This window comes from Schistocerca gregaria, chromosome 11 (genome assembly GCF_023897955.1).
Source record: "Schistocerca gregaria isolate iqSchGreg1 chromosome 11, iqSchGreg1.2, whole genome shotgun sequence".
In the NCBI taxonomy this organism is placed as follows: Eukaryota; Metazoa; Arthropoda; class Insecta; order Orthoptera; family Acrididae; genus Schistocerca; species Schistocerca gregaria.
In genome coordinates, this window is record NC_064930.1 from 112122527 (window position 1) to 112146904 (window position 24378).

At 42.3% G+C, this 24378-nt stretch overlaps 1 protein-coding gene across 1 annotated transcript in view; it reads left to right on the forward strand.

Moving 5' to 3' along the window:
• Nucleotides 1-24378, forward strand: part of LOC126295149 (speckle-type POZ protein-like) — a 33023-nt gene that overhangs the window by 4949 nt on the left and 3696 nt on the right. Inside the window, exon 2 of the mRNA XM_049987438.1 lies at nt 18775-19348. Coding sequence (XP_049843395.1) covers nt 18786-19348 — 563 coding nt within the window. The 5' untranslated portion in view covers nt 18775-18785. The remainder of the gene's footprint in view (nt 1-18774; nt 19349-24378) is intronic.

The following is a 24378-nucleotide window of genomic DNA, read 5'->3' on the forward strand; positions in this document are numbered from 1 at the left end:
TCTCCACCCATCTGGATGGTCAGTGTCAGTCTTTTGGCCTGAGAAAGACAACATATTTTGTGCCTTTGGTAAAAACTGTTGGTGTACCTGAATCGAGCACATTAGGTAGAATGTATGACTTCAGTGAAAATAATGTGAAGTTACCCAACATATTTTCCAGAGGATTCAGACCAGAGATGCTATCACTGGTTAAGTCCAAGGCTCTTCACTGCTGAACACACACGTCTTAAATTTAAACATTTGTCTGAAGAAGATACAAAGTGATAGACGACATAAAGAGAAGAGGAAGTTATGTAGACCTGAAGAGGATGGCAGAAGACCGGACAGCCTGGAGAACTACCATGTGAAAACCTGCCTTTTGGCATGATGATGATCTGTGTAGAATACTTGTCATTTAAATATGCTGTTTTAATATCTGTAGATAAAGTTAATATTGGTAATGAAAATATTTCAATTAAAATTATAATATTTGGCTCTGTACTTTAATTTTAACAAGTTGTAAACCTTAGCAATCTACATAACGTGTTTTGAAAGACCTTCTGAACTACATTACTTTGGTTTTAATCACATCATATTTGAGTTTAAATTACAAGAAAAACTTGCCTGATAACAGCTCTGTCTAGAAATATTTTGAATATTTAAGAAATTGTTTGGGTCGTAATAATTTAAGTTGATTTTCTATATCAGCAGAAGTTCTACATCTACATCTACATCCGTACTCCGCAAGCCACCTGACGGTGTGTGGCGGAGGGTACCCTGAGTACCTCTATCGGTTCTCCCTTCTATTCCAGTCTCGTATTGTACGTGGAAAGAAGGATTGTCGATATGCTTCTGTGTGGGCTCTAATCTCTCTGATTTTATCCTCATGGTCTCTTCGCGAGATATACGTAGGAGGGAGCAATATACTGCTTGACTCTTCGGTGAAGGTATGTTCTCGAAACTTTAACAAAAGCCCGTACCGAGCTACTGAGCGTCTCTCCTGCAGAGTCTTCCACTGGAGTTTATCTATCATCTCCGTAACGCTTTCGCAATTACTAAATGATCCTGTAACGAAGCGCGCTGCTCTCCGTTGGATCTTCTCTATCTCTTCTATCAACCCTACCTGGTGCGGATCCCACACTGCTGAGCAGTATTCAAGCATTGGGCGAACAAGCGTACTGTAACCTACTTCCTTTGTTGTCGGATTGCATTTCCTTAGGATTCTTCCAATGAATCTCAGTCTGGCATCTGCTTTACCGACGATCAACTTCATATGATCATTCCATTTTAAATCACTCCTAATGCGTACTCCCAGATAATTTATGGAATTAACTGCTTCCAGTTGCTGACCTGCTATTTTGTAGCTAAATGATAAGGGACCTATCTTTCTATGTATTCGCATCACATTACACTTCGCTACATTGAGATTCAATTGCCATTCCGTGCACCATGCGTCAATTCGCTGCAGATCCTCCTGCATTTCAGTACAATTTTCCATTGTTGCAACCTTTCGATACACCACAGCATCATCTGCAAAAAGCCTCAGTGAACTTCCGATGTCATCCACCAGGTCATTTATGTATATTGTGAATAGCAACGGTCCTATGACACTCCCCTGCGGCACACCTGAAATCACTCTTACTTCGGAAGACTTCTCTCCATTGAGAATGACGTGCTGCGTTCTGTTACCTAGGAACTCCTCAATCCAATCACACAATTGATCTGATAGTCCGTATGCTCTTACTTTGTTCATTAAACGACTGTGGGGAACTGTGTCAAACGCCTTGCGGAAGTCAAGAAACACGGCATCTACCTGTAAGTTGAGCGAAATCATTAAATATTTTTTCCCATAAAGATACATTCTTCTTCTGGTAGTTGGAAAAGTATAATGGTGATTAATTGATAATTGTCTAACTTCTGTTCTCCCCCTTCCCCCTTTCTAGAGTAATAAAATGCAAATCAGGAACTTTAGACACAGTGTAAGCTTCTTGGAAATTTTACAACATTTTCCTTCAAAAACCATATGAAATATATGGAAGAAATTTTACACTGGATATTGCTATGACAAAAGTAACAAGTAAAAAATCTGAGGCATTGAGCATTATGCACAGATGAGGTTACTAGGAATGACTGTTGGTTCATTTCAGTAAAAAGTTGTTTTGATGTTAAGTTTGTGTATCCATTCGTAGAAAACCCATTAATATTTTTATTTTATTAGAAAGCCTGACACCTAAGTATTTTCTGAAAGCATTTGTATGGAGTGTAGCCATGTATGGAAGTGATACATGGGATGGTAAATAGTTAAGACAAGAAGAGAATAGCTTTCGAAATGTGGTGCTACAGAAGAATGCTGAAGATTAGATGGGTAGATCATGTAACTAATGACGAGGTACTGAATAGAATTGGGGAGAAGGGAAAATTGTGGCACAACTTGACTAGAAGAAGGTATCGGTTGGTAAGACACCTTGTGAGGTGGCAAGGGATCTCAAATTTAGTATTAGAGGGCAGCGTGGAGGGTAAAAGCTGTAGAGGAAGACAGATTCAGAAGCATGTAGGTTGCTGTAGTTATTCAGAGATGAGGCTTGCACAGGATTGGGTAACATGGATAGCTGCATCAAAACAGTTGAGGACTGAAAACAACAGAGAGCCTACAACATTGGAAGTAATTAAGACCAAAACCAGATTCTGAGCAGGTTGGAGAAATGTGATAGAAGTGCTTTTCAACATCCTTGTAATTTTTCCAGAAACTTGAAAGTGACATACATATTTGTAATTTTCTTTGTAACTTTATGGCTTAAATAAACATGTTCTTGTTAACTATATGCCTCTCTTAAGCTCTGGGGAAGAAAAAAAAAAAAAAAACACCAATCCAAATCATAGGCTTTGTATACCCCTGAGTGATGTGTATTCATGTACGTAAGTACCACTTTGCATGGATATTCTCATGGAACCAAACTATCAAAACATCAGTATAATGGAAATTCAATACGAAAAAGTTTGTCTGAGTGCAAAAAAGAATTCCCAGAAGTATGTATAAGTATCAGCAAATATACAAAGTTTCGTGAAACTGAGATAGTGGGTGACATGACCTGAGTGATTTGGCATGGAATGACCCAATACATATTCATTTGGCCGGGTGTAGATGTTTAATATGTGTACAGTGTGAGCAGCAACTAAAATTTATTTTCTGCCCTTTTACTCCTACTAAATTTTAAATATTGTATTTTTCTTCATAAATCAATACTGTATACATAGTTTCCTCTTATCTTGTTATAGATTAATATAGCAACTCTCCCACCTTTATTATTCCTTCAGCATGATCTAACTGTTACACTGTAATTAAAGTATGATTTAAAATGTTATGCCCTTTTAGTACATATTCGGTCAGAAGTAGAATTTAGGACTCTCCTCTTTCACTATTATCTCTGATTGTTGAAATAATCTGCAGCCAGTTACACAAAAGAAATTTTATTCTTGTACTGGTTCTTCAGATTATATAATCACATTATTGTGGCGGGGGGGGGGGGGGGGGGAGGAGGAGAAGTTGGTGTGTGCAGCATATTACTTTAGTCATGTGGGCCATAATAACTGTATAAATAAAATATAAATATCAAACAGTAGTATAACAATACAATGCAAGGAAATTAAACAACTGAAGACGTCATGCCAGAACTGGAGCTTGTTTGGTTTCGTTATACTGTATTTGTACAGGCTCTATAATCCACGTGACTATAGTAATATGCTGTATACACTTAATTATTTTTGATGCTCCCTAATAATGAAAAAGGCCTGAAACCAGTAAAGGGCTAAAATTTCTTTTGTGAAAATGGTTGCTGATTATTTGTACCAATAAAAATACATTTGCTTTGTTTGTGGCTTTCCTTTTGGGACCTTGCTGTTCTGAGTTTGGCCTAAGATTTCCTTGGCTCCTGGTAAGCAACTTGTTAATATATGAAGGAAAAAAAATATTTTGCTCTGTGCCTGGATAAATAGTCAACATACTAGTTGCAGGTATGTAGTTTGTATATGTCTGAGTCTTATATTTTGTTGAAAAGTCAGGTTGTGAAATAAGTAACCTGTCATTGCAGCACTATCCTAAAGCCCCTGTTAATGTAATAGGTGTTTTAAAAATGTAACTTACGCATGAGTCATGAAAAATGGTAAATTAAGAGATTACGGCTTAAAGGTGGTAGATTTAAATGTTCCATGTTTCGCAAACAAATTGATTAAAAAAAAGACGCACCACTGAGGAATTACCCGAATGGGATGGACATTGGTAGATGTGATGTATGTGTACAGACAAACAAATGAATAAGGTTTCAGAAAAAATTGGATGATTTATTCAAGAGAAAGAGCTTCACAAATCGAGCTTGCCAATAATGTGTTGGTCCACCTGTGGCCGCTGTGCAAGCAGTTATTCGGCTTGGCATTGATTGATAGTTGGTGGATGTACCCAAGGGACATCATGCCAAATTCTTTCCAATTGGTGTGTTAGATTGACACTTCTAAGTGGGACTTATCACTGAAGATAATTGTACTCCAGTCATGAGATTCCAGGCTGAAGACATGTTCAGAGACGTGCTCAATTTGTGAAACTTTGAAGTACACTACTGGCCATTAAAATTGCTACACCACGAAGATGACGTGCTACAGACACGACATTTAACTGACAGGAAGAAGATGCTGTGATATGCAAATATTAGCTTTTCAGAGGATTCACACAAGGTTGGCGCTGGTGGCGACACCTACAACGTGCTGACATGAGCAAAGTTTCCAACTGATTTCTCATACACAAACAGCAGTTGACTGGCGTTGCCTGGTGAAACATTGTTGTGATGCCTTGTGTGAGGAGGAGAAATGCGTACCATCATGTTTCCGACTTTGATAAAGGTCAGATTGTAGCCTATCGCGATTGCAGTTCATCGTATCACGACATTGCTGCTCGTGTTGGTCGAGATACAATGACTGTTAGTGGAATATGGAATCGGTTGGTTCAGGAGGGTAATACGGAACACCGTGCTGGATCCCAACAGCCTCGTATCACTAGCAGTCGAGATGACAGGCATCTTATCCGCAGAGCTGTAATGGATCGTGCAGCCACGTCTCGGCCCCTGAGTCAACAGATGGGGACGTTTGCAAGACAACAACCATCAGCACAAACAGTTAGAGAGTGTTTGCAGCAGCACGGAATACCAGCTCTGACACTGTGGCTGCGATTACCCTTGACAATGCATCACAGATAGAGCGCCTGCGATGTCATACTCAACTGCGAACCTGGGTGCACAAATGGCAAAACGTCATTTTTTTTCGGATGAATCCAGGTTCTGTTTACAGCATCGTGATGGTCGCATCCGTGTTTGGCGACACCGCGGTGAACGCTCATTGGAAGCGTGTATTCGTCATCGCCATACTGGCGTATCACCTGGTGTGATGGTATGCGGTGCCATTGGTTACACGTCTCGGTCACCTCTTGTTCGCATTGACGGCACTTTGAACAGTGGACGTTACATTTCAGATGCGTTACGATCCGTGGTTCTACCCTTCATTCGATCCCTGCGAAAACCTACATTTCAGCAGGATAATGCATGACAGGAGCAGGTCCTGTATGGGCCTTTCTGGATACACAAAATGTTAGACTGCTGCCCTGGCCAGCACTTCCGCCAGATTTCTCACCAATTAAAAACGTCTGGTCAATGGTGGCCGAGCAACTGGCTCGTCACAATACGCCAGTCACTACTCTTGATGAACTGTGGTATCGTGTTGAAGCTGCATGGGCAGCTGTTCCTGTACACGCCATCCAAGCTCTGCGACTCCAAGCCCAGGCGTATCGAGGCCTTTATTACCCCCCAGAGGTGGTTGTTCTGGGTACTGATTCCTCAGGATCTATGCACCCAAATTGTGTGATAATGTAATCACATGTCAGTTCTAGTATAATATATTTGTCCAATGAATACCCGTTTATCATCTGCATTTCTTCTTGGTGTAGCAAATTTAATGGCCAGTAGTGTATAAAGTGATTGAGTTGTATTGCCCACCAAATGCTGATCTAATGTGCTTTATGGCTAGACTTAGCAATGTAATTGGTCAAACTGATCCTAGTGGCATTACTATATTTAGTGACTTTAATATAGATGCAAATTCAGGTAATGTAATAAACAGGAAACTCACTGACGTATTAAGCTTTTCTAATCTTTTAATTATCGTTAACTCGGACACATCAGGAATGGACACATGGTCCACTACAGCTTAGATTTTCGGTATTCTGACCGCTTTAGGCATGTGATCAACTACATGCATTCAGCTCTGCAAAAAAAAAAAAAAAAAAAAGAGAGAGAGAGAGAGAGAGAGAGAGAGAGAGAGAGAGAGAGAGAGAGTGAGAGTGAGTTCTGTTGAATCAAACTCTCAATATATCAAACATTAATGCCATAAAAAAAAAAAAAAAAAAACCTGTTAAGACATCAGTACTACAGCTGCCACGTCAGGGGTCTCTAGAACATTGTAAAACATTACCAAAATGGGAGTAATTCTAGAATGAAATTCCCACCAAGTCTGACTATGCTCAGGCAATGTATAAATGATCAAAACCTGCTTTATAAAGGTACTACTCTGCAGATTTTTAGGGACAAACACAATTGGGTGAATAGAACTCGTAAAGCAGAAAAACAAGCTGTTGTCACTGTAGTATTGTAAATTTTGTTTCTGTGTGTGTGTGTGTGTGTGTGTGTGTGTGTGTGTGTGTGTGTGTGTGTGTGTGTGTGTGTGTGTGTGTGTGTGTACGTGTGTGTACGTGTGTGTGTACCTCCTTACCCTCTCCCTTAAAACCCACATCCTTTCATCTTTCCTTTTCCTTCCATCTTTCCTGACGAAGCAGCCGCTGGTTGCGAAAGCTCAAATTCTGTGTGTGTTTGTGTGTTTTATTCATTGTGCCTATCTACCGACGCTTTCCCGCTTGGTAAGTCTTGGAATCTTTGTTTTTAGTATATTTTTCCCGTGTCTTTATATATATATTAGTCGAAAAAGCACTTTTTTGACTTTTTTCACACCTTTATCTCTCACTTTAACCTCATGTTACCCTTTCCACCTCCTAATACCATGTCAACCTCACAACATCCCTAAAACGACCCCATTAAATTTTATTTACATTCCCTCCTCAAACATGCCTTCACCCTAGCCAGATTATGCTCCCATATTTTATTTACTCAGGCTTGTCTGACATTTGGCGTTACCCCCAAAGGCCTCACACTTAAAGTTCCCATCTCTGGCTGCAATCCTTCTTTCCATCAGTCCTTATACCAGTTCCAAACTGCACAATCCATAGCCCTCACCCGCCTAATCCTTCACCTATACATCGACTAGGCCAATGAACACACCCGTCAACTCCTATCCAATCTCCTGGTTTCCCACCTCGGGAAAGGCAACTCGCTCACCCTCCACAACCTTTCCAACAAACCTCAACATCCTCTCATTGCACACAGACCCAGTCTCTCCCATCTACTCAATCTCCCACTTCCAGCTCCACTCCCCCAACACCTCAAAATTCTAGTCAACACAATCTGGAACCACAACACCCCAATTCAGTAGTTAACCTTTCCTCCAAACCCCTCTCCCAATCCGAAACCTCTGTCCTATCCAAAGGCCTCACCTTCAGCCCCACTCCCAGGTTCAACCAAACTGCCCTTGTTAAAGATTTACTGTCGTACACTTGCAGTCTCTGCTGGAAATATCACTTTGCCACGAAGAAAAATAATCCTGATTCCACTCCTAATGATCCAACTCCCCAAGACACTATCCAAATTGAACCCTGCCTGGAACAGTTCCGTCCTCCATCACAGTGGGACCCACCTCCTCTTCCTCAAAATCGCCCTCTCCAAACCTTCCAGGAATTTCTCACTTCCAGCCTTGCCTCTCAATCTTTCTTGAAAAACCTTAATCCTACTCCCAACATCACCACAGCCGAAGCCCAGGCTATCCGTGATCTGAAAGCTGACCGATCCATCATCATTCTTCCGGCTGACAAGGGTTCTACGACCGTGGTACTTGATCGTCGGGAGTATGTGGCTGAGGGATTGCGTCAGCTTTCAGACAACTCTACATACAGAGTTTGCCAAGGTAATCCCATTCCTGATGTCCAGGTGGAGCTTCAAGGAATCCTCAGAACCTTAGGCCCCCTACAAAATCTTTCACCTGACTCCATCAAACTCCTGACCCCGCCAACACCTCACACTCCTACCTTCTACCAACTTCCAAAATTCACAAACCCAAACATCCCGACCGCCCCATTGGAGCTAGTTACCAAGCCCCCACAGAACGTATCTCTGCCTACGTAGATCAACACCTTCAACCCATTACATGCAGTCTCCCATCCTTCATCAGACACCAACCACATTTTCGAACGCCTGGAACCCTTACCCAGTCTGTTACCCCCGGAAACCATCCTTGTAACGATTGATGCCACTTCCCTATACACAAATATCCCACACGTCCAGGGCCTCGCTGCAATGGAGCACTTCCTTTCACGCCGATCACCTGCCACCCTACCTAAAACCTCTTTCCTCATCACCTTAGCCAGCTTCATCCTGACCCACAACTTCTTCACTTTTGAAGGCCAGACATACCAACAATTAAAGGGAACAGCCATTATGACAGCTGCCACCCATTCCATATCAAATGGTCCCTTCCCTACAGCCTAGGCCTTCGTGGCAAACGAATCTGCTCCAGTCCTGAATCCCTGGACCATTACACCAACAACCTGAAAACAGCTTTCGCATCCCGCAACTAACCTCCCGATCTGGTACAGAAGCAGAACACCAGAGCCACTTCCTCATCCCCTCAAATCCAGAACCTCTCACAGAAGACCCCAAAAGTGCCCCACTTGTGACAGGATACTTCCCGGGACTGGATCCGACTCTGAATGTGGCTCTCCAGCAGGGATACGACTTCCTAAAATCCTGCCCCGAAATGAGATCCATCCTTCATGAAATCCTCCCCACTCCACCAAGAGTGTCTTTCCGCCGTCCACCTAACCTTCATAACCTCTTGGTTCATCCCTATGAAGTCCCCAAACCACCTTCCCTACCGTCTGGCTCCTACCCTTGTAACCGCCCCCGGTGTAAAACCTGCCCTATGCACCCTCCCACCACCACTTAAACTCCAGTCCTGTAACCCGGAAGGTGTACACGATGAAAGGCAGAGCCATGTGTGAAAGCACCCACGTGATTTACCAACTGACCTGCCTACACTGTGACGCTTTCTATGTGGGAATGACCAGCAACAAACTGTCCATTCGCATGAATGGACACAGGCAGACAGTGTTTGTTGGTAATGAGGATCACCCTGTGGATAAACATGCCTTGGTGCACGGCCAGCACATCTTGGCATAGTGTTACACCGTCCGGGTTATCTGGATACTTCCCACCAACACCAACCAATCTGAACTCCGGAGATGGGAACTTGCCCTTCAATATATCCTCTCTTCTCGTTATCCACCAGGCCTCAATCTCCGCTAATTTCAAGTTGCCGCCACTCATACCTCACCTGTCATTCAACACAGCTAGTATCAGCACTAGTACCTGTGTTTGCAGTGCGGGTGTTTCGGAGCCATCAGATAAACTGACAGTTGCTGCCACTGTGAACCTTCCAGTATCTTCAAAGGCAGAGCCCGCTAAAAAATAAGGCACTGCCTCCACTGCTGCTTTGGTAGCTCCTCCAAATCCCCCCATCTAAGAAAAAAAAAACAAATGGAGAAACTTGTACTACAGGGAATCATAGGTGGTAAATTGATGGCTACTATTGATGCCGTTCAACTTTTTGGCTCTGCTGCTTCTGACACCACTTCTCTGCTCATTCCTTGGTTACTGACCTACAAGCAGCAGCTGTTGCAGTTCATGTGTTTCAGATCGTCACTATTTGCTCCCTCTATCTCTGCTGGATGCAACACTCTCTGAGTCTTGCAGGCCTTACTGAACAACTCCCCCGTCCATTTATCCTTCTGGCTGATTTCAGTGCCCATAATGTATAATGGGACACAAGCTATACTTGCCCCGGGGTCGAGTATTGGAGAACCTCGTGACGTCTCGGGAGCTGTTCGTCCTCGACGCGAGCAGTCCCACTCATTTGTCAGCTACTACTGGGTCATCCTCAATCATCGACCACTCTTTCTGCTCTCCCGCCCTTGCAATCTCATTGCTGTGGGAAGCAACGGATGGCCTTCATTCCAGTGACCACTTTCCACTTTGGACCCATGTACTGGACTGAGAATTAGTTGAATAGAAGTAAACGCAGTGGATGATGAGCAAGGCTAACTGGGCGCCGTTCGGCCATCTGGCTGTGCTTGAACGCTGTAACAGCATTTGGGAATGGGTGGTCCACATCGCAAGAGTGATCCGTTGTGCCGCTTACCTAGCCATTACAAAGTTCTCGAGTCTCCTTATGAGGTGACCTGTACCTTGGTGGACAGATGAGTGTCGTGCAACAATTTGGGACAGGTGTGCAGCTCTTAAACAGTTAAATGCTGGCAAACGGAGGAAAACCTCAGGGCATTTAGTCGTGAAGGCCAAGGCTTGACACGTAATTATGGAGAGCAGTAAACAGCATTGCAAGCATTCCTGGACTCTTATCAACCATTCCACTTGCTCTGTTAAAATATGGCAAGCCATTCGGCAGATTTCCAGTGAACACAGTCGTTTACCAATAGCAGCAGTGGCGAAACAGGACTGTTTTCAAACAACACCCAGAGACATTGTTCAGACACTGGGGCCTAGCATTTTGCAACAACTACTGCCAATGCAAGCCAGGACCCAATGTTTGGTCGTTACTGTGTGACTGCTGAGAGGGGCAAGTTGGACTTCAGATCCAACTGTGCTGAGTTCTACATTTCTCCATTCTCCAAGCGGGAGTTGGAATTGGCACTGTCTGAGACTCATGACACTTCAACTGGTCTCAATCAAATCCGGCACTGCAGGCTTCAACATTTGCCAGCAGCGTTGGAGGAAATCCTCCTCGAATGATTCAATCTTATACGGCAGACAGGTATCTTTCCGAGCTTGTCGAGGAAGGCAATTTTAGTACCTCTCCTCAAATGAGGAAAGGACTGCATGTGTAACAGCAGTTACAGGCTTATCATCTGTGTAGAAAAGATCCTGGACTGAATGGTTAACCATTGTCTGATCTGGTTATTGTAGACGAGGCAACTCCTTAGCCACTCTCCGTATGGATTCTGGTGATTTCAGTGCAGTGTCAACAACCTGACCCTGTTAGAGGTGGCTGTTCAGCATGCTTTCCTATGTAAACATCACTGTATCAGCATATACTACTTGGAAACAGAGTATTCTCGCAACAACTGCATCAGTGAGGCTTTCGTGGCCACCTCTCCATTTTCCTATGGTCTTTCCTGTCTGTTGTTTTTTAAGACCTGATTTGGTGACATGCTATCTGATCGTTTTGAGCAGGAGAATGGTGTCCCTTAGAGTAGTGTTTTAAGTGTTACCCTCTTTGCGAAAGCCATAAACAGTTTCATGTCCAGGGTGAGGAGTCCTGTACAGTGCTTCTTATTTGTGGATAATTTGCTGTTTTCTAGTCCTCCTCCAGTGTTGCAATAGCGAGTCGTCAGTTGAAACTTGCGTCTGTAATATTTAACATCTATTCCAAGAATGTCTAAGAATTACGTCAAAGTATACCCACCTATGAAGTGACAGTGTCTGTGATGACAGTACTAAAATAATGACATGAGAATGAAGTGCATTCTCTAATTGGTGATTAATTATTTTAATAAATTTACAACAATCTTTGAAAATGTTACCCAAAATGTATGCTAAGCTGCACAGTTCGTTGTTAGGCCATAACTGCAAGTTTCTATGACTGAAAGAACAGAGAAATAGTGTGCGTTTTGGTCAAAGGGGTGTAAGTGTCATTGCTTTGAATTTCGTTTTTGTTTGACACAGCACATTGTTTTTAGATGGTAGAGGTGGAGAATACAACTGCTTTGTTTACATTGTAGAAAATTTGTGTGTTTCTTGTCTGACGTGTGTACTGTAGTGTGGAACGTATTCCATATATCACTCTGCCTGTAATGGTACACATTTGCAATTGTAGACCCTGCAGCACTTAATTTTTCGTCTCGTATCCTCCAGTCTCACAAAGCACAGCTTTGTTAAAGGCCATCTGATCCAAACAGTTGGTCATTTTGGCTAATCAGTGCTCGTGGTCTTGCGGTAGCGTTCTCACTTCCCGTGCACGGGGTCCCGGGTTCGATTCCCGGTGGGGTCAGAGATTTTCTCTGCCTCGTGATGACTGGGTGTTGTGTGTTCTTCATCATCGTTTCATCATTATTGACTCGCAAGTCGCCAAAGTGGCGTCAACTAAAAAGGACTTGCAATACTGCGGCCAAACGTCCCCGCATGGGGCCTTCTGGCCAACAGTGCCATACCATCATCATCATCATCATCATCTCCATCATCATCATCTCCATCATCTCCATCTCCATCATCCATCAATTTAAAACAGCAACACTGTGCTCTTGACTTCCATACTAAGTCACAATTTGTCTCTTTTTCCAAATGCTTCAGAAAGACTGAATGACTTGCCAGACAGGAAGTGACAGCAGTAGCACAGTTCACTATCTTGTCATACTGGTGGAACTACAGTGGGAATGAAGAAAGCCAATATAACACTGATGTAACAGTGACGCCTGGGTTTGTACAGGGTGCAACCCACATCATTAGACTCGTACTTGCTCCAGTTTCTGATCTCTTGTGCGTATGTTAATTTGCTCAGCGGAGTGCTAAAGGCATCCCATGTTAGCAGTTTTTACTTGACGGAACTGCTTGTAATGTCAATGACGGGCTAGTTTTGCTTGTGGCATTATCCTGGGAGGGAACTTAAGTCTCAATGGAAAACAGAGTGAGATAAAATTTGCATAAAGTCCTGAATATGCTCAGACTGACTGGTTGTCCTGTATAGAGGGATTTTTGGTTGAGTGTGAGCAGTTGCGCAACCCATCAGGCAGGATGGCCTTAAAAATATTCAAAATGTGGAACGCAAGACGTTGAAAATGATTTCACTTTTTTACTATAACCTTGATTGTGATACACCGATCTTCAAACATAATGGCCTCCACTTCTCTTGTGGTTGCCATAAAAAGCGCAATGCGGCTGCATTGTTGCTGTAAACTTGTAGCATTTATTGTTTCAGCATTGTTCCTCTTCAAATGCAGAAAAAATGATTTTTCTGTGTCCCAGGATTGCAGACATGTGCCTAAGGAAAAAACAAAAATTAATTATGTGACTATCTTTTTGATGTTTTAATTAAAACTTTGACAATCACCTTGCCTGCAGGAGCAATGATTATTTTATTCCAATAATGTAAGCACTCTGATGCTCTGCACCTTCATTTTTTAATCATATGTTAGCAATATAATGAATATTATTAAAGACTGTAAAATGTCACTTGAGTCTTAGCTCCATTCATACAGCAAGGGAAAAAATCACTGTTTATAAATACTAAGTTTAGCAATGATAAAACTGTAATAAATGTTTTGGTCCACAACATATGTAGGCTGTGTATACTCTGAAACTGTCAAAAGTGAAGAGGGTGCCCTTACTCTTAATTTCACTAACCAAGGTGACCATTGCTCCAGATTTCTGCCATTGCTTGAACTACTGGCAAGCAGAACTGACAGTTCTCTTCATTACAGGCAGACTTTTGCATGTCAAGTATTTAAATTTACCAGTGGTTGTATACGTATAGGGTAGCTGTGCAGTTTTGCTGGATCACCACTTGAGAATGCTGTTGTAGGATTTATTCTTAAAATGAGCAGCCAGATGCTTCTTTATCAGTTCAAAATTGGAAGTTCACCAATTTTTAATTGCGTGCTTAAGACCTTTACCGGTGATGACCAGATCTCTTACAGTATCTAATATTTACAAACAGGTAGTTAGTGCTGACACATGCAGAGCTCAATAGTTCTCATCTCATCATAAAGTAAAATAGCACACAGTACAGATGAAGTGATCAAAGGTTGCTTCACACACTATTTTGTAAATACAGCTCACAACATTAATATAACCGCCAACAGTCCTCAACTAAACCGAAATTATACATTTTAATGACTATTTATACCCATTCAGTCCTCGTTAGACAAATATAACTTTTTGCACTGGCTGAATTGAACAAAAGCAAAGGCAAAATCGGAACTGGTGCAGCCACTGAAAAGTGTGTGCTTTAGCCTTATAAAGACTAGCTTTAGGATATTGTTCAACTTCATTAATTTACACTACTGGCCATTAAAATTGCTACACCAAGAAGAAATGCAGATGATAAAAGGGTATTCATTGGACAAATATATTACACTAGAACTGACATGTGATTACAATTTCATGCAATTTGGGTGCACAGATCCTGAGAAATCAGTACCCAGAACAACCACCTCTGGCCGTAATAACGGCCTCGATACGCCTGGGCATTGAGTCAAACAGAGCTTGGATGGCGTGTACAGGAACAGCTGCCCATGCAGCTTCAACACGATACCACAGTTAATCAAGAGTAGTGACTGGCGTACTGTGACAAGCCAGTTGCTCGGTCACCACCATTGACCAGGCGTTTTCAGTTGGTGAGAGATATGGAGACTGTGGTGGCTAGGCCAGCAGTAGAATATTTTCTGTATCCAGAAAGGCCCGTACAGGACCTGCAACATGCGGTCGTTCATTATACTGCTGAAATGTAGGATTTTGCAGGGATCAAATGAAGGGTAGAGCCACGGGTCGCAACACATCTGAAGTGTAATGTCCACTGTTCAAAGTGCCGTCAATGTAAACAAGAGGTGACAGGGACGTGTAAACAATGGCACCCCGTACTATCACACCGTGCGATATGCCAGTATGGCGATGATGAATATATGCTTCCAATGTGCATTCACCACAATGTCGCCGAACACGGATGCGACCATGATGATGCTGTAATCAGAACCTGGATTCATCCGAAAAAATGACATTTTTGCCATACGTACACCCAGGTTCATCGTTGAGTACACCATCATAGGCACTCCTTTCTGTGATGCAGCATCAAGGGTAACCGCAGCCACGGTCTCAGAGCTGCAAACACTGTTGAACTGTTCATGCTTATGGTTGTTGTCTTGCAAACGTCCCCCATCTGTTGACTCGGGGACCGAGACGTGGCTGCACGATCCGTTAGATCCATGCAGATAAGATGCCTGTCATCTTGACTACTAGTGATACGAGGCTATTGGGATCCAGCAAAGCATTCTGTATTACCCTCTTGAACCCACCGATTCCATATTCTGCTAATAGTCATTGGATCTCGACCAACACGAGCAGCAATGTTGCGATACGATAAACCACAATTGCGATAGGCTACAATCTGAACTTTATCAAAGTCGGAAACGTGATGGTACGCATTTCTCCTCCTTACACGAGGCATCACAACATTTCATCAGGCATCGGTCAACTGCTGTTCGTGTATGAGAAATCGGTAGGAAACTTTCCTCATGTCAGCACGTTGTAGGTGTCGCCACTGGTGCCAACCTTGTGTGAATGCTCTGAAAAGCCAATCATTTGCATGTCACAGCATCTTCTTTCTGTTGGTTAAATTTCGTCTCTGTGGCATGTCATCTTCGTGGTGTAGCAATTTTAATGGCCGGTAGTGTATAATAGTTTGTAAATTCTATAGCTAAGAATGTCTGTCTTTCACTGGCTGACAAGTTTATTATTATATTTTGTTTGTACATTATTGCTCTTGAGCTGCATTTATCGACATATGTAATACTAATTTGTGCTGACACAGTTGGGAGTTTCAGATTTATGACCATAGGAACCATCTTGTAGACAGAAATTTAGTCATTGAAAATGTAGTAATTTTTAATGAGTGACTCTTGCTCATCAAAACAAGTGTCACTGGATTCGGAAAAATCAGGAGATCAAAAGCATATCAACAGATACCCGAAACTTGGTTTGGCCGTAATTGGCACTGAAAGTTAAGTCCAGGTGAAATCTTTAATTATCAAATGTGTGTTGCATTATTTCGAGCCCTGTCCATACCTCCAAGTTTCATCAAGGTTGACTGTTTACATCCGAGAATATTCCCTTTTGAGCAAAATACAGCAATCGAAACCACTGCATTTCAATAGCTATATGGGATGTAATTGGGACCATTATCAAGGCTATAGTTGGTGTTGCACATTACTGGTGTGATGTCTCATGAAGGTGACTAAATTTTGTCTAGTGTGCTTAATAGAGAGAGAGGGGGTGAGAGAGAGGGAGAGAGGGTGGGTGGGTGGGTGGGGGAGAGAGAGAGAATCTTAACTGTAAGCTCTTTCAAGCAGTGAAAGAACTTAAATCGTTAAAATTTGAAAATTGTGAAATTTTTGTAATAGAATGAGAAAACAGTGCCCAAATTGATTTCTCACACCATTACATAATGCAATAGTGACGTGAATGTTACTGCAGAATGGACATAAATCACTCTGAAGTTAGGAAGTGGTGTGGTTGTCTGAATTTTTGCACATGTAAATAAGTACAACTTACATGTTTCTTTGATTTTGGGCAGAAATATGGCCTCACACCTAGAAACTAAAAATTGGTCATGTGCAAGTAGGATTCATATACTGAGGGTTCTATGCAAACTTAATTATGTACATACATAAGAATCGCAATGATTATTGTGTGTTATTGATATCGAAACTGGCAACATATTAATCCTGTAAATTCAAAGACCGTGTCAAATTCTGTACAGTAGTCCTCGGGCCAGACCAGGCATACAAAAACAAGTGGGCAGGGGACTAAAGTCTATACATGTAGAGAGAGATGATTTAATAAAACATTTCTTATTTTCCTTCCTGGAAGATACAAACTGTGTGCAAAGGGGTTTCTTTTGAAAATGTATGTGGTAGATATTGATATTATACTAAAAAATTAGAGCAGAAACTTGACTTGGCAGTCTTGCAAGGCCCAGAATTGTTTTAGAACTGACTTTGTGTTTGTGGCAGGAATTTAGAGCCATATTGACTGCTAATCGACTGAGTCTGTTTCAAAATCCTTTTCATATATGGAAACCTTTTTGTGTATGTTAAGTACAAAACAAGATCATCCCCAGGGCTGATAAATAGTCTTCACTGAAGTGTCTTCAGGCTTGGACACTTCTTAGCAGGTACAGAGTATTAAGTGTTAAGCAGTACTGGAGCACATGAGACAGTTTCAAGGAAAGAAATTTCTTATTTGATCTAATTTCCTCAGTGCACAACAAGCGCCAAAAGTTACGAACCTGGCAGAGAAAACAGCTTAGAACGTAGACCCATCTTGGTGTTTTACAGCAGAAGCAGTGTGTATCACACTGCATAGTATGAAGATAAGTGCGAATATGGGGAGAATGGGTGAGCAAGTATCACAGCTGAAAAGCTTACAGGAAAGCCATAGTGTGCCGGTACCCTGTGGGCTCGCATCTCGCTGTCGAGTCGGGCAGGAGTGGCTGGCAGTGATAGACGACAAGCTGTACTCGAGGAAACCAACTCAGTGATGTACCTCACACCAGTCACTCGACGACACAATCACCTTGAACTGTCTCTGATTGGTACATTGTGTATAAATGCGTGGCTTTATATTTGAATGGTTTGATTCCACCTCTCGCCCTTGCCCCAGCCCCTGTAGGCTGTGGTGGTTGCATACAAAGCACCTCGTGCCACATTTTAATACGGTATTTCATATCCTTATAAGATGATAGCATTAAACTTGACTGGGGACCTGTGCTCTGTATTGGATGACAATGACTGGAATGGAGAGGATGATGTAAAATTGGAGTGTAGACTTTCTCAACGAACGGCATTGACAAAATATTCTTAGGTTATCAGCCAAGTTGCGGTACCACGTTGCTGCAATGTTTTGATGAGTTTCCTACTTATCATCCTCAGGTGAAGATGACGAATGGAAAACTGGAAATACTGCAGTAGCACAACACCACAACTTGGTTAATTATCAGAGATTTGTTAAAACATCTACAATGTGGGTCATCTGGATCACGGACTGAGCCCATAGACTGGAGAGTTTAGTGTCACCAAGTGGTGGACTCGTCCTCTTTTAGTGCAGTGATGATCCAGCCACATGCATATCTCTCTCTCTCTCTCTCTCTCTCTCTCTCTCTCTCTCTCTCTCTCTCTCTCTCTCTCTCGGTCTCCCCTTTCTCCCCACCCCCACCCCCAGTCACTGCTTCATTAACTTGATTCCCTATTTTAAGCGTTTTAGGTACTGTCGTACATCAGTTTTGGGTTAGGGTGAGAGTGAAGGTGCTTAACTTTTTAGACATTTGAACTACATCCATCTTATCAAATTTAGTATGGACCTATTGGTTACACTGTCTTGCACCAAACAGTCCTATTGTCATCACACCAAAAATAACTATTGCTGTACTTTCTTTTTCTAAAACAGTAAACAGTGTTTCATTATGCATTGTTATGCACAATATTCGAGATAAAGCTTTTTCTTGGAATGAATCATGACACGTCCAGAAGCAGTTCTGATCGTGGCTCTGAAGGAGAATTGTTTCAGCTACTTTATACAAGTGATGCAACAGTGAAGTCGGGACCTGTACAGTGCTGGAATAATTTAGTCATTTCACTGTTTAAGAAGTAAGAGGACAGAAAGGCGAGTAGCTGTGGCTAACTGACAAACAACAATTTTGCTAAACAAGGACAAATGATGGGTGGTGAAATTAGGACAAATCAGATGTATTAAGAGAGAATGATCTACTGTTTAGTAACCTTTAAAAATTGAAACTACGTCGTACATGTTTCAGGAGCTACTGCAATGGCAGCGAGAAACTCTAAGGATGGCAGTTTTGCGAGTGATATGCGCGCACTGCTAAACTCTCGCGAGGGTGCGGACGTGACTCTGGTGGTCGGTGCCTCGCAGCTGCCGGCACACAGGCTCGTATTAGCAGTGAGGAGCCCCGTCTTCGCCGCCATGTTGCGGAATGACATGAAAGAAGCCAACAGCCGCCAAATTGAGATAACAGACGTGCGGGAAGATGTGTTGTGGCAGTTGCTGTGTTTCATGTACACTGACACAGTTCCGAAACTGGGAAGAATGGCAGCGGAACTGTTAGGTGCTGCCGATAAGTATGACCTGCCGTTGCTCAAAAAGAGGTGCGAGGAGCAGCTGGTGCAGGGACTGAGTGTGGACAACGCTGCCGCCACCTCGCTCCTCGCCGTGCTGCACTCGTGTCTGGAGCTCAGAAGTGCCACCGTGGACTTCATAGTGAGGCACCCTGAGGTGATGACCTCTGACGGCTGGATAAAAGTGCTGCGGAACAATGCAGAGGCTGCAGCTCAAATTTGCAGTCTGGTGGCGGCGGCAACACCGAAAAACAGGTCGGAGCACCAGTGTGTGTGTGTGTGTGTGTGTGTGTGTGTGAAAAATTACAAATAATAATCTTATCTTTTTTTAAAAAAATTCTTCAAAAGACAAACATTGCACAAGTGGTGTTTCCCTGTCGATACAGTTCCCCACAGTCGTTTAATGAACAAAGTAAGAGCATACGGACTATCAGACCAATGGTGTGATTGGTTGGAAGAGTTCCTAGATAACAGAACGCAGCATGTCATTCTCAGTGGAGAGAAGTCTTCCGAAGTAAGAGAGATTTCAGGTGTGCCACAGGGGAGTGTCGTAGGACCGTTGCTGTTCACAATATGCATAAATGACCTTGTGGATGACATCGGAAGTTCACTGAGGCTTTTTGCGGATGATGCTGTGGTATATCGAGAGGTTGTAACAGTGGAAAATTGTACTGAAATGCAGGAGGATCTGCAGCGAATTGACGCATGGTGCAGGGAATGACAATTGAATCTCAATGTAGACAAGTGTAATGTGCTGCAAATACATAGAAAGATAGATCCCTTATCATTAGGTACAACATAGGTCAGCAACTGGAAGCAGTTAATTCCATAAATTATCTGGGAGTAGGCATTATCAGTGATTTAAAATGGAGTGATCATATAAAGTTGATCGTCGGTAAAGCAGATGCCAGACTGAGATTCATTGGAAGAATCCTAAGTAAAATGCAGTCCGAAAACAAAGGAAGTAGGTTACAGTACGCGTGTTGGCCCACTGTTTGAATACTGCTCAGCAGTGTGGGATCCGTACCAGATGGAGTTGATAGAAGAGAGAGAAGATCCAACGGAGAGCAGCGCGCTTCGTTACAGGATCATTCAGTAATCGCGAAAGCGTTACGGAGATGATAGATAAACTCCAGTGGAAGACTCTGCAGGAGAGATGCTCAGTAGCTCGGTACGGGCTTTTGTTAAAGTTTCGAGAACATACCTTCACTGAGGAGTCAAGCAGTATCTTGCTCCCTCTTACGTATATCTTGCGAAGAGACCATGAGGATAAAATCAGAGAGATAAGAGCCCACACAGAAGCATACCAACAATCCTTCTTTCCACGAACAATAAGAGATTGGAATAGAAGGGAGAACCGTTAGAGGTACTCAAGGTACCCTCCGCCACACACCGTCGGGTGGCTTGCGGAGTATGGATGTAGATGTAGATGTAGATGTAGACATGGTACCATTAATTAATCACTTCATTGAATACAGTGTGTTTCAGTCCTCTCTAGCTGAGATGGCAAGTAGCTTTGGATCTACTGTCAGAGGACTCCGTATAGCAGGAAGGCACTACCATTCAATCCGCAGGGTCATTCAGAGCTTTCACAAATAGCACCCACCGTGTGTGTTCAACAGTGGTCAGGTGTTATCTGTTACCTTTAAAATTGACTGTGAGGGAGCGAGAGGGCTTTTGCGGCACTAGACTCCTATCCCCATCTGGTCATTTTCATTAACCACTTGAGACAAATGTTGGGATGGTTTATTTAGAATGCATTCAGTTGGTCATTGGCCCAAGTGTGATCTCCCTACTTCTTGGTCACCCTCAGTGACACCGAACACTCGGCACCTTTTCGTAACACTTGCAATTTATGTGCTTTACCTAATGTCCAACAAATGGGGTCCCAGCTGGAGATGTGAAAGTCAAGGAGAGTCTATTAGAAGAGGTCAGTTAATATGTCTACCTTGGCCAGATTACAAATATGAAGGGAGACATAAGGCCAGAAATCTATCGACACAGGAGTATTTGATCAGTGCATTCTTCCTTTGACGACCTATGGCTGCGAGGCACGGACACTGAACTCGTTTACAAAATGGAAACTTAGGATAGCACAGAGAGCCATGGAGAGATCAGTGCTGGTCTATACAAGAAAGGATAAGAAAAGGGCAAGATGGCATCCAGTCTGTGATGAAGGTTAACGACATCTTAGAGACAATAAGTTCCTTGAAATGGCAGTGTGCTGGTCACGTCGCAAGAAAAGACAACAGATGGACGAAGTTACTACTGGAGTGGAGTCTGAGAGAGTACTGGAGGTCTAGAGGAAGACCACCAGACAGATGGGACAAAGACATCAAGATGATCTCTGGTAACACCTGGCAGAGAACTGCCAAAGACCGTCCCACTTGGAGAATAAGCCTACCTGAATCCATGACTCGAAGAGGACACATCATTTAATGATTGGACGACGACGACCCAAATACGTTAGTGATTCTTTCGTTCATATTGTTACACTTTTGTTCTTCAAAATGTGGGAATGATCCACGAAATAAAGGCACTACCTCTGCTATATTGTGAGCTAACATAATATGTTGGTAATTTGTTTTAACTGTCATTTTATTACACTCAATTATACATCTATTGCATTCACTTTAAGAGCAGCATAAAGTGCATAAAGCAATATTGACCAGAATAAGTTTCCACTCTTCACAATAGGGTGTGCTGATTTGAAACTTCCTAGCAGCTTAAAGCTGTACGGCAGACAATCAGTCAGACCTGGAATCTTTGCCTCTCGTGCACAGTTGCTCTTTCCGAAGGAGAAATTGAGGCACTACTTGTGACCTGGTCTCACATCTTTATCAGTTGTTGAAGTTTAAAGTTGGTGCACGCACCACTCCAGAGTGAAAATTCATTGTGGTAGAAACTGCCAGTTTGTGACTAAGCCCTGTATCGGCAATATCCTTTCTTGCAGGAGCTCTAGTATGGCAAGGTATGTGTGAGAACTTCTGTGAAGCTTATAAGGTAGAAGTAGTACCGGTGGATGTAAAGTCATGAGGTTGTACCTAGATGTCTGTTCATGAAGCATTTGTCCACAAAAGTCAAAGGTTCTGGTTTAGAGTCTGTGTGGAACACAGTTGTAATCTGCCAGGAAGTTTCAAGCACTAAGACAGTCAGTATGCAAAAATGACTGAGACATGGAGGTATAGTAGATACATTGCGTAGTGGTGGGAGAAGGTAATGCAGAATCCAATTATCAGCAGTGTTGGCACGGACACTAAGAACTCCTTTTTCTTTGTAGTAATATTGGGTAACTGTTTGTCCAGGAGGCACCCACTCTTTATGAACAATTCCCATGGAATTGGAGGTTGATGGTCGTCCACTTAATCTTCAACATTCGTTCTGCCTTCACTAAACATTTTATGCCAACTAAAAACTTGAGCTCTTGACATAAGCTCCTCTCCAAAATCCTTCTGAAACTTACTGTAAGTTGTCTCATTTTCACCCAATTTAACACAAAAACAAAAATCGCTATTGTTGCGCAGTATTATGCGGTTAGATTTCCGTGACGAGAGACACACACACATGTTAACATATCACAGCACAACCCACAACTGTGCAGTTACATCGATTTACCGCTTGGACTAGAAGCAGCTTATAGACATCAGAACCAGAATCCCCTATTGTAAACGCCACTAAAAGCAAATATCTTGCTTTAGGATCATCAAACTTGTCACCATTGTTACCTTCCTCTTTAACCCATTCATCCAACGAATCTTTAGTGGAATACTGTCTGTCTTCATCACAGTCAATGGAATCCTGGAACACTGACTGTTTTTAACCTATTGTTTTCACTGTTTCTATTTCTTCATTTCTCGATTAACACATGATGAAAGATTCCTTCAATTGTCAGAGATGTTCTGCCTTCACTACTGGCAACACACTTTCCTGTCTTTTCCCCTTTCTTTGCTGTTGGCGATTTTTCATATCTCGTGCCCTGGAACACTTTTATGACTGCTTCTCCCATTACTGTGGGTGTGGGCTGAGGTTCTGGAGACTCTACCATACCAGACTGTGATGATGGTAGTTTATTAAGGACTTTCTGTGGCTCACAGAGAAATTGCACAAACTCAGAATCCAGACTTCAAGCTAGCAGCTGCATTACGTTGGATGGTCTCCATCATCTCTCAAACAAGAGCAGGAAAATTGTCCTTCGGAATTGAATTTGGTCTATCTGCTTTCTGCTGCCATTTTGACAATGCTGCTCTACATGCCATTTGAAGGGTCTTAAAATGCCACATCTAGACGTTGTAGCTAATGTGAGGGATTTGGATGGAGACAGATGAATTTAGTTTTGTGCTCCTTCCCCATTTTCAGCACCTCTGATGTAAAATGGGAAGACAGATTGTCGCCCAGCACTGCTTTAACTCCTTATTGGCTGTCCCAAGGTATCACAGTAGTCTGGAGCCAGTCTTTGAACGTGACTTCATCGAACTACCCAGACTTAGATCTGTTACATCTGTTCCCTTAGGCCCTCCTTGTGTCAAAGTATCCCACATATGTTCAGATTTGTAAACGACACATGCAGGCAGGAGTTCGCCATTTATTGCATCGGCAAACATAGCACTCATTGCTGATTTAGAAGAGTTCATTATTCTCTCCAGATACTTTGTTCCTCATTTGAGAATACACACTTTTCCATCCCGTTTATCTGACAGATTGGTTTCATCGTAATTTAGGATGTTAGGCTGATCCCTTGTAGAGTCTTTTCAAGGTTTTCAAAATAGTTCTTAACTGTATCAATATCAATGTGAAACATAAATAAGAAAAAATTAATAATTTTGAACAGAGAAAATAAGAATTTCTTCACGAAACAGAAAACAGCATAAAATTGTCAGGTGTGTTTTATGAAATTCTCATTGACAGCATGGCATTTTATGATAGAAATTCTTCTCTGGAGAAACTCTTTTCGAACATGTTTGCATTCCATTTGGTTTTTTTCCTCGCCCAGGTGAAATTATAGCTAATAATTGAGTTTCAAATTTTGTAGATGGAAATCCCGACTCTGAAACAAAGTGTTCTGTAATGATTTTCACATGTCTTCCCATTATATGGTCCTCCTCGGTAATTTGTGGAATCCTGTACTTTTTTACATTTGTAACTGATAATGCTTAATTGACTTTTGTCTTAAACTGCTTTAGCAAAATATGGATATTTAGAAGTTTTTTCCATCATCCACTAAGTTACAGATAAAACTGAAAATGAAAGTACAGAAATATTGGGAGACAGTGGTTGCCACGTCAGCA